At 34.9% G+C, this 11,642-nt stretch overlaps 1 protein-coding gene across 3 annotated transcripts in view; it reads left to right on the forward strand.

Moving 5' to 3' along the window:
* The window catches only part of slc7a6 (solute carrier family 7 member 6), a 91,686-nt gene that overhangs the window by 40,441 nt on the left and 39,603 nt on the right, over positions 1-11,642 (forward strand). For all 3 annotated transcript variants that reach the window (XM_039763200.1, XM_039763201.1, XM_039763199.1), the window contains 3 exons: positions 7,897-8,022; positions 9,212-9,356; positions 9,483-9,606. In XM_039763200.1, the coding sequence (XP_039619134.1) occupies positions 7,897-8,022; positions 9,212-9,356; positions 9,483-9,606 (395 nt within the window). The remainder of the gene's footprint in view (positions 1-7,896; positions 8,023-9,211; positions 9,357-9,482; positions 9,607-11,642) is intronic.

Consider the following 11,642-nt stretch of genomic DNA (forward strand, 5'->3'; position numbering starts at 1 on the left):
CAAAATGTGGAAAAAGTGATGCACTGTGAATACTTTCCAGATGCACCGTATAGGTCCCATGATAAAATTCTGAGGTCCTTAGAGACTCCTTTCATCATCTTATGTTCTGTTTTTAGACTGAACTTGTTGGCATGGGGCTGTGATAATTACATTAGTCATTCCAGTAGTCATTTATGCACTAGGTGTCCCCATGTTGAATGCATGGGGATTTTTTGGTTGATAAGTAATAACACTTGAAGTATAAGGGAATTACCATGTTCTTCAAAAAGGAAACATATGGACGAGGAAGTCCTAGAAAAGTTACAGAATGATAGTGATACAGAAATTGAAGATCCTGGGGCACAGTTTTGACTCTATTGATAACGAGTAATTTGTTTAAAACTCTGATATGCTTTATTTTTAAGTAGTGTTTATAGTATAAAATTGAAGCGCCATGGCGTGCAGTTTTACATTTCAAGCATCACTAGCTCAATTACTATATCCATACGCTGTTTGCATTTTCCCTATGTTCGTTTTCTGAGTAGCTACATTTCTTAGTGTACAAGTGAAATACCGTTATGCTGTATCTGCTCGAAGTTTCACATGAGGACCCCCTCCTTTTGATCGAATGTCACTGAATCATGGTGTGTGAACTTTCATGTAGGAACCACTCATGAATCAAATGTATTTGCATCATGCAATGCTCCATGTCACTGCTTGTGGTGAAACCCCTGATCCGATTGAATGTCACTGAATCACACCATACGAACTTTCATGGGGGACCACTTTGTATTTATATATTTGTATTGTACCCTGCCATGCCATACCACCACTTGCAGTTTCACATGGTGAATCACACCACCCAAACATTCATAGATGACTGCTCTTTAATTACATGTATTTGTGTCACACTCCACTGCCACTTGCAGTTTCATGTGGGAAACCCTCCCTCTAACCTATCAAATGTCACCGAATCACACCACACAAACTTACACAGGGGACTGCTTTTTGATTGAATGTTACTGATTCGTGATGTGCTACGCCATGCCACGCTGCTGCTTGCAGTTTCATTTGGGGAACCCCTCAACCATTGATCGAATGTCACTGTTCATTTGTGAGTATGCCAGTTTTTGAATTGCATGCCAAAAATGTGCTGTTAGGGTTGATTGGATACTCTTTATCGACCTTGTGTGAATGGTTTAAGTGTATATGTGAGACTTGTCCAGGGCTGTTTCCTACCCTGTGCTCAGAACTGCCAGGAAAGGCACAGCCTCCAGCACTGGAAAAAGCTGGTATGAAAACGTACTTCTGTATTTAGTATATACCAGGTGTGAAATGCAAGAAAAAAGCAGCAACAACAAAATTAATTAAAAAATCAATCAATGATATCTCCTCCATGCCCTTGAGACTGCTGCGAGACGCAGCAAACCTTCTTGCGATAGCACATATGGACTTGTCATCCTGGAGGTGGAATACCTGTGTGACCTCAGTCGGCTGCAGGTACTGCTGCAAGATGCAAAACTAGAGAAAAATCAGTCTGAAAAAATAAGTAGAGAGCAATTGTCTGTGGCCATCCACCTGCAAAACCATTGCCATTTTGGGGGTTGTCTTAGTGTTGACTCTACAGTGCATCTGTTGTCACTTTAATTTGCACCAAAACAGGAGAACAGGTGAAGTTGTTTCGCAATCGCCTATGCTTCTTAACTGGACATATTGATATCTCAGAAGCTTGATTGACTTGGTGTTAGACAGTTCCCTTATTTTCTTGAGCAGTGTATTTAAGTTACTTCCACTAACTATACACTTAGAAAACAATTTAACAATAAAGTCCATTTTGCATATCTTATAAACCCACTGTAATAATGTTGTAATGCAACATTTTATAACTTAAGGAATACATACAGATTTTTAATTAAATTACAATAAAAGCATGAGCACAAAAAAGGCATGCATGCAAATTTTTAAACTTGCATTTCCAAAAGGCATGCCAACAAAAAAAGGTATACACATTTTCAATCACACTTTCTAACTTATAATAAACAGAATGCTTTTGTTTGCTTGTCATTATAAATTATTGAAATGGAGTGATAATTGCAAGAGTGCATTGGCTTTAGAGTAACATCTCACAGTGAGTTTTGGGTAGACAGCATGTTACATTTAAGGACTATAGTAAGGCAGTCAGATTGAAAGTCATTATTCAGATATAATTTGAATTTATTTGAAAAAGATATTATTTAAAAGCAAGCTCATATTTGACTATAAAAACTTTATTTTTTATTTATTTATTAATTTTATTGCAATCCATACACAGCAATCAAGTTTTTACAAAAAAAAAAAAAATTGAATTAAGAACAGATCGATCCCCACCCCTGAGAGAGAGAGCAAGCCAAATGGCATGAAATTTAAGGCTTATAGACATAACTAAATTAATAAATTCTCTGTGCTTTATCAGCTTATTTTAGAATCTTACTGATTAGATCCTGCCATGTTTTAAAAAAAGTCTGTACGGATCCTCTAACTGAGTATTTGATTTTTTCCAATTTCATATAGTATAAGACATCGGTTTCCCACTGACTTAAAAGAGGAGAGTTTTGGTTCTTCCAGTTTATCAGAATAAGTCTGCATGCCAAAAGTGTAGTGAATGCAATCACAATTTGTTTGTCTTTCTCCACTTTAAGCCCCTCTGGAAGAACCCCAAACACAGCTGTTAATGGGTTAGGAGGGATTGTAAGTCCAAGGCTATCTGAAAGGTAATTCAAATTTTTTGTCCAGAATAATGTTACTTTGGTGCAGGCCCAGAACATGTGACCCAGTGAGGCTGGGACTTGGTTGCAACGTTCGCAGGTTGGATCATGCCCTGGAAACATTTTGGAGAGTTTTAGTCGAGATAGATGTGATTGATATATAATTTTAAGTTGTATAATTGTATGCTTTCCGCATATGGAGCTCGAGTGAATTCTCTGCATTGCTACTTTCCACTCCTTTTCTGATGTATTAATTGAAAGATCTTTTTCCCAGTGTCCTCTTGGATCTTTGAAAGGGAGGGATTGTAAATTGATTTTATATATTGTAGAGATGGAGTCTAAGTCCTTGAGATTGAGCAATATTTTTTCCAGCATGGATGAGGGTGCAAGATGAGGAAAATCTGGAAGGTTCTGTTTAACAAAGTTCCTGATTTGAAGATAGTGAAAGAAATGTGTGCCTGGAATGTTAAATTTGGAATGTAATTGTTCATAGGATTCAAAGACGTTGTCTATATAAAGATCTCTAAGCAAGTTAATTCCAAATTTTTTCCAGATATTAAAAACTGCGTATGTTTGTGAAGGTTGAAAGAGATGATTCTCTTGCAGAAGTCTCACAGATAGAAGCTTCTCCGTCTTAAAATGCTTTCTACATTGGTTCCAGATTCTAAGTGAGAGGAGCACAATTGCGCAACGCAATCTCGGTAATCACCAACACGAATGGAGATAAAATTGTCGAACACAAAAATATAATGCTCACTTTCAGAGACTACTATAAATCCCTATATACTGCTGAGGTTAAAGAAGACAATACACAATCTAATGCATTTCTGGATATATTACAGATACCACAAATAGACGCTCTTAGTGCGGAGGAACTTGATAAACCTCTGGCGTTTATTAGAATTACTAGATGCTATAAAGTCACCCCAAGGCGGCAAAGCAGCAGGCACTGATGGCTACCTTGCAGAATTTTACAAGAAATTCTCCGCTCAGCTAGCTCCCCTCCTATTAGCAACATTTACAGAAGCCAGAGATAACCAATCTCTTCCTCAAACCTTTTCGCCAAGCACTAATCACCGTTTTTCCAAAACAAAATAAGGACTTATTACAATGTGCATCATACAGACCAATTTCACTTCTAAATAACGACGTTTAAATACTCTCTAAAATCATAGCTAGAAGGATGGAGAAAGTGCTCCCCTCGGTAATATCACAGGACCAAACTGGATTTATTAGGGGCCGACACTTATCTTCAAATCTTCGACGCCTGTTTAATGTAATATACTCACCAACTAAATCAAACACCCCAGAAATATTATTATCATTGGATGCAGAAAAAGCATTCAACATGATTGAATGGAAATACCTTTTTACTACATTGGAGAAGTTTGGGTTTGGCCTGAACATTTGTGCATGGATTAAATTACTGTAAACTAACCCAGAAGCTTCAATTTGCATCAACAACATTTGCTCAGACTACTTTAAACTAGAACGTGGCACTAGACAAGGATGCCCTTTGTCACCGCTGCTGTTTGTGATTGCCATTGAACCACTGACAATACATTGTCGAAATACTGATCAGATAAAGGGGATTAGCAGAGAAGGACTGGAACAGAAAATCTCATTATATGCAGATGATATGGTAATGGATATTTCAGACCCAGAAAATTCTGTGCCTGCAGTCTTAGCAGCACTCACAGAATTTCAAAAGATCTCTGGTCATCTGAATAAAAGTGTACTCTTTCCAGTGAATTCTCAAGCATATAATATTAGATTAGATACCCTACCTTTTATCATTGCAGAACAGTTTAAATACCTAGGGGTAAACATCACAAGTAAACATAAAGCTCTATATCAACAAAATTTCGCCATCTGCATGGAAAAAATTAAACAAGACTTGCATAGATGGTCAACCCTTCATCTCACACTAGCTGGAAGAATTAACACTGTTAAGATGAATATTCTTCCTAAGCTCCTTTTTTATTTCAAAACATTCCAATATACATTAATAAATCATTCTTTAGGCAATTAGATTCAACAATAACCTCATTTATTTGGAACTCAAAACATCCACGCATCAAAAGAGCGACCCTACAAAGACAAAAGGCAGAAGGCGGCATGGGTCTACCTAACTTCCAGTTTTATTACTGGGCAGCAAACATACAGGTGATAAGAACCTGGACACAAATAGAAGAACATACACAGGCTTGGACCGCAATAGAAGTAAAATCCTTCAGTACTTCTTTGTATTCCTTGCTCTGTGCTCCAATAAACACACGTTATCGGCAATATACAAATAAAAGCTTTTTTTATATAAAGTTTTTATATAATTTTTTTAAGCACGTCAGACTTGATCATCCTTTTTAAAATTTTTAATCGTTAGCTTATTTTAATTAGTAAAACTTACAGTTTGTCCTTTCACTGCATATTTTGGGACAGCTTTTGCTGATCTACTGTTCTTTTATTTGATCTGCATATGTACTCCAAGCAAATTTATAAACATCTTTGCGGCACACTTAACATGTCGTCTGTGTCTGATCCTGTTCCTATTCAGTCTTAAACCTAAGATCATTCATTGTTGTTTTATACTAAGACATTAATGCAAATGAAAAATAGCTGTCATAACTGTGTTTTTATTATATTACGGCTTTATATCTAACAATTAGTAACTGTCTTATATGACTGTCAGTTTCATTCATAAAGCCTAAAACAGTGAGGCGTAATTCAAAATATTGATATCACTGATATTTTGGCTAGATCTGTAAAGGAGAAAAAAAGGCCCCATTTAATCAAAGATGTTCTGATCAGGTTTTTTAAGGCCAATACCAATTATTGATTTCATGTTACTTGATCGGGTGATTCCAGTATCAATTTTTTTCTTTTCTTTTTTCTTTTCTTTATCTCTTTAAAAAACTTTTACACAAAGTTCCTGCATAATCAGATGCAGCAATGCCTTTTGTCCTATACTAAAGTGTTAACTTTGGTATTTTGATAATTAAAGTATAGACCACTGGTGTGAACATGTTTATTTTTAATTAACAAAATTAAATTCTGTAGGCTTCGGGGACCGTACAAATACAGAAATCAACAAAATTCTCTTAAAATATATACTTTTTTAGCTAATAAAATATGTAGAGAAAAAAATTATCCATAAAACATATGTCATTAAAGAAAAACAAATGTGCCTCATAATTACAAGCTGTCATAATGTACATAATAATGTATAATCTGAAACAAAGCTTAATTTAAAAAGAGTAGTTTTCACTATTTGTCTAAAAATATATATATTCTTAGACATTAATGTAATTAGTAGATACTGGCAGTTAAGCACTGCTTCAATGTAAATATACATGCAATTAAAAGGTTTTAATAATTAATTGCACTACAGATTTTATACTATTAAAATATGCATTTACTATTATTTATATAGGATTTTTATTTCTTCCATTGTACCAGCTAGACATTCCTCATTCTTGAGATGTAATTATAAATATGGATTAGCATTTTAATTATGCAGTACTTGTTTCTTACCAAAACATATAATGCATGACACATACAAACAAATAAAAAACTGCAGCATAAACCTAAGGAGCTCCAGTGAACTAATAGTATTTCCCCTGGATAATCAATAACAAATATTGTATACAGAAAAGCACTTGGTTACATAGTATTTCTGATACTTCAGATTAACTGATACCACTATATAATTCACTATTTCTGTGAAAATTTCCCAAGTAGCACAGATAGTGAGAGTGTGTGTGTGAGTGAATACACCACTGTCCGTATTACGTATATTATATATATTATGTTTTGTTGACATTTGAATTAAAAAAAAAAAACAAAACAAGTAAATACAACTTAATGTGCGTGCTATACTGAAACTGAAAAAAGTACCTAAAAGTCCAATTTTTAAAATGGTAAGTTACCAACATTTTGTTAATTTCAGCACTGGAAGTAAAGTCACTCAGTCATTTTTAAGTCTGATAAGATCTGTATGGCAAGCCTGTTGATTTATATTAAATTTAGCTTGTATCATCAAGGGGCCCATACCACACTTCGAGTATATATATATATATATATATATATATATATATATATATATATATATATATATATATATATATATATATATATATATATATATATAGTGTGTGTATAAATGAGCTGTATACTTCAAAAAGGAGGATCTCGTTATTGATTTATGGAGTGCAGTGCACATGGGAGGTGCATGATTGTGTAGAAGAGCAGCGAGACATGCATGTGGCCTCTGGGAACAAAGCAGCTGTGAGAGAGGGTGGAGTTCACGGACATCATCTGTTTGCTTCAGAACCATTTTAGTACTGGTATTGAGGTCCAATAGCTTGTATCAATACCAAAGTCATAGTTTTAGTACTGATCCAACACTAATACAACTTCAATAAAGATTAATATTTCACAAACAATAACATTTTCTCTCTTCTTCCTATCACTGCCTGTGTCAAGTAGTGAAGGAAGGAAATGCATGGTTGATGTGAAAAGTGAAGCACAAAGAGTCATTATTTCCCTTCTCTATTGATTTAACTAGACACATGGGTGTAGCTACAGGGAAAGCAGTTTTCTTGACACTACTCTGTGAATCCCACAGTTCCTGCATGGACCTCTGAATACCTGAAATAATGCTTCGGACATCGAGGATGACTCCTAGAAGGCATTAAGGGTTCACACTTGATTTGTGCAAGGCATCAATATAGTCCTATAGAACATATCCCAGTCATCAATTTATGTAATGCAGCAACATTTTATTAATTCCAGAAAATTGTGACATATTTTACTGGGAACATAACATGACTGTTTTCCCTTTCTTTACAGCTGTTTTGGTCCACAGCCAAGACATGTTGGTCAAGAACCTTATGTTATACAACCAACGTAATATTAAACAGATTATGATAGGAGAGGCAGATTTACTTGCATTGAAGTTTGTAGTTTTAATTGTTTTTATCATTTATTAGTGGAACTTCACAAATCAACCTTACTCTATTGTTTCAGCTTCATTTTTTCCAATATGCTTCCTTCCGTTACTACTTATTGATCTTGAAAAGTGGTAACATTGTCAAGTATAAGAACAACATCCTTGTATGCAGTTCTAGTGCTATGAGCAAAGGAAATGACTGAATGCTTTGTATGTCTCTTTTAGGTTTGCTAACCTTTATCAACTCTGCATATGTTAAGTGGGGCACAAGAGTTCAGGATATGTTTACCTATGCTAAGGTCATTGCCCTTATTGTTATCATCATAACCGGACTTGTAAAGCTATGCCAAGGTAAGTAATAAAATATAGCGCAAAATTCAGAGAATCAAAAATGTTTAATCAGACTATCTAAAGTATATATTTCTGATGAAAAATGTAATTTAAATATGTACTGATACTGCCTAGAAGACAAGTGTGTTTTTACAATTGTCCTAGTCTTACTGGTATAATTGGCATGGATTTCAAATATAAATCAGACACACCACTAATATAACATTTTGTGATACTGCTTAGTACAATTTTAGGATGCTGGGATGGCCAACTTTAATGATTTGGCCAAAGGCAAATCCAAGTCTTCCTATACTGTCCCTGGAATATTTACACACTTGCTCACATTGACTCATACTGGGTAATTCATTTTTTGGATATGGGAGGGAAACTGGAGTAATTTGAGAGAAATTCACACAGAGATGGAGATAATTTCCAAGCTTTGCACAGTTGGTGACAGGGAAATGATGTATGTATTTAATACTGTAATTTAAGTATATGCAGAGATCCTGTTTGTAGTTCTTTAAAATCATATAGTGCTGTTTGCTAAAACATGATACTAAAGAGATGTGTAAGATAAATTACAGTGGGGTTTTATACTGATTTCAGTATTGTTTATTTTAATTTTACTAAAAAGTCTTGATTCCTTGAATAATATAATTTTACAGGTCTTGCTTAGTTTGCTGTTCTGTGCTGAGAAAACTGCTTTTCATTTCTGCTATCCAGTTATATTAATGTTTATTTATGTAGATTGTTTTCTACTTTAGCATTTTATTAATGAAATTCTAACATATATTAAAGGATTTAGGTAAGAAAAGTATCCTATCAAAACTTTATTTAGCTGAAACTTGGCAAACACAGGTGAGAGTGGAATTACCACACCCCTAGTAAAATGTGTTAGTTTGCCATTGAATCAATATGTTTGATTTGGTGTTCATTTCAAGTTAATTATGTAGTAGAGATGTATTAATTATAGAAACTGAACCTTTCTTCCTGATAATTGTTCTTATTTTTCACTTGAAAAAACACTATGGTAATTTGACAGAACAGTATCCAGCATTGTGTTATCTTCAAATTTTGCTTTGCTCTCCAGCAATTGGAAGACCGGTGTGGTGGATGATGCCTCACTTGATTGAGTACAGCTGTTTAAAAGACGTACAAGAAAACTTTTAGGAAGTAATGTGCTTAACTAAATCCCATATGTCTTTGGCAGGACAGACTAAAAATTTGGAGTCTACATTTGAAGGCTCTTCCACAAACCCAGGAGACATTGCTCTGGCTCTCTACTCTGCACTTTTCTCCTATGCAGGCTGGGACACTCTGAACTTTGTTACTGAAGAGATCAAGAATCCAGAAAGGTTCTTTAGTGTTTTACTTGACTAGTATTGGGGTCCAATCATCTTCCACCAAGGGAATGCTCTGCACTAAGAAAAATGATTAGACTGTCATTGTATATACAAATATTGTGCTTTTTTCCTTTACAGAAATTTGCCTCTGGCAATTGCAATTTCTATGCCAGTGGTAACCATCATATATATCCTGACAAATGTGGCCTATTATGTGGTTCTGGACTTCAGCTCCATTATTGATAGTGATGCTGTGGCAGTGGTGAGTGTACAGCAGTAAATTTTATTGTTGAATTTATTTCTGTATATCATTAGTATAAATTTAATATACCTTGTAGTAAATCATTATTACAAAATTACTCTGTAGTACCACATCACTAAAAGTATCTTCCTTCTGTACACGAAGAGCATGTGCTTAAAAAAAAGAAAAGTAAGTACAGTAAATGTTGTATTGTATGTGGGCTACATCTGCTACATTCTTGTGGAATCTATCAAGAAGATACAGAGCAAAGACATGTGGAATAGTTGAAGAAAACAAAATGCCAGAAAGATATGTAAAAACAAAGTATGAGCCAGAAGTAAAATTTGCAGATATTTGCTTTGACATTCAAATTTTTATGGTTGGGAAGGTGAAATCTAGAACAGTAATATTTTGCAGAGGTCTGTAATCCTAATGGTTCCGGTGTGTTTTCTGAAACATAGGTCAGTATTTAGTACAGACTTCCCACCAGAACCTAATAGGTCACTTCTGCACATCAATGCCTACCTCCTGTTTATTTAAAAAAAGAAAAAGAAAAACCAGAAGAAAAAAAAACGTGATCAGCATGCTAGGCTGCTAAAATTGTGTCAGTGGTCTTAAAGATTTTTGAGCAGTCATGGTGAGAAGATGCATAGATTTTTTGGTAAAACTAGGAGGCTCTGCTTGCGAACAACCCCCTGGCCTGCGCTACGCGCCAGCCACTTCGTGTCTCTGCCGCTTGCAAATGTGGATTTCACTTTCACCAAACAACAAATCTTTTCATTCTCGCACACACGCCTTTTCATTGGGAAGAAACACTACTTTTCCCTAATGGCAACACAAATTAGACAATCTAAGTCTGTGACTTAAAGTTTAAATCCAAACAATATATTCAGTCTCTTTTCGCTGTTCTGTTATTTCACCGAGTAATAATTTCCGTTTGTGCTAAAGCGATCTTTACTTTCGAATTTTAGTACTTCCATTATCTCTGACCTGCTCTGCATGTGTATCACGCCAACATTTTTTAATTCTTTACAACGTTCTACTTTGTCATCTACTTTTTGTCTTTTATTTCCGGCCCCAGGCGTGGTTAAATCTCTTGGCACAAAGTCTCGTCTTGCGGGATGTGAAAGTATCTTTCTGAAAAAGTCACGTCTCGTCCCAGGATTTTATTGTAATAGAGAGATGTAACACAGCAAGGGTTTCATATTGAGCCAACACCCATCAAAAGTTTCTTCATGTCTCAGTTTGTCAAAGCTCCAAAAGTGAAAATGTGGCCCAAGACCTATACAATTTTATTAAACTTTTTTTGATATGTCCTGTGATAAGCAGTTACAAAATTAAATGTATATATGAAAATTACCAACCCTTTTGTTATTGCTTTGTGTGTAACCAATATAAGCTGCACCTAAATGTAGTGAACAACTAAACCGATGCTCATTTAGGAAAACATGCAGCTGACTAAACTGTCAATTACTACTTCATATTTAAAAATGTCCCTTCACCTTAGCTTGAATATTGGTGTTGGTATAGTGAGAGGCTATCAACATTTGAGTATAATGGTTGATAGTGCCATGCAACTTTGCTCATTTCCCACACCTATAAAATTGCGTCATTTTGAACCTCAGTAGCATAACACATATTCCTCACTAGCATTAAAAAAGTCACTCATCCTGTGTGTTTACATTCCGTCCAGTAAACTGAGTTACTTTTTATTTGACATTTGCTTTAATATAGTTTTTAAATGTCTGTACGCAGATAACTACAGTAGTAAGAATTTAACCTGATGAATAAGTGCAATGAAAGCCAATAATTCTAGAAGTAGATCTAAATGAAAAGCCTTTCACATGTTCAAGAGAAGATCTATGAGAAAACATAAGAACTTTGACAAACAAAAGAAGATCATTCAGTCCATTAGACATGTTTGTTTAGCTAGTAGCTAAGATGTCGCAATATCTCATCCAGATACTTAAATATTGTCAAGGTTTCTGCTTCAGCTACATGACTTGGTAGTTTGCTCCAGATTCCCACAACTCTACTTTTAAAGTAAATAAGTGCAT

Source organism: Polypterus senegalus, chromosome 9 (assembly GCF_016835505.1).
Source record: "Polypterus senegalus isolate Bchr_013 chromosome 9, ASM1683550v1, whole genome shotgun sequence".
NCBI lineage: Eukaryota > Metazoa > Chordata > Cladistia > Polypteriformes > Polypteridae > Polypterus > Polypterus senegalus.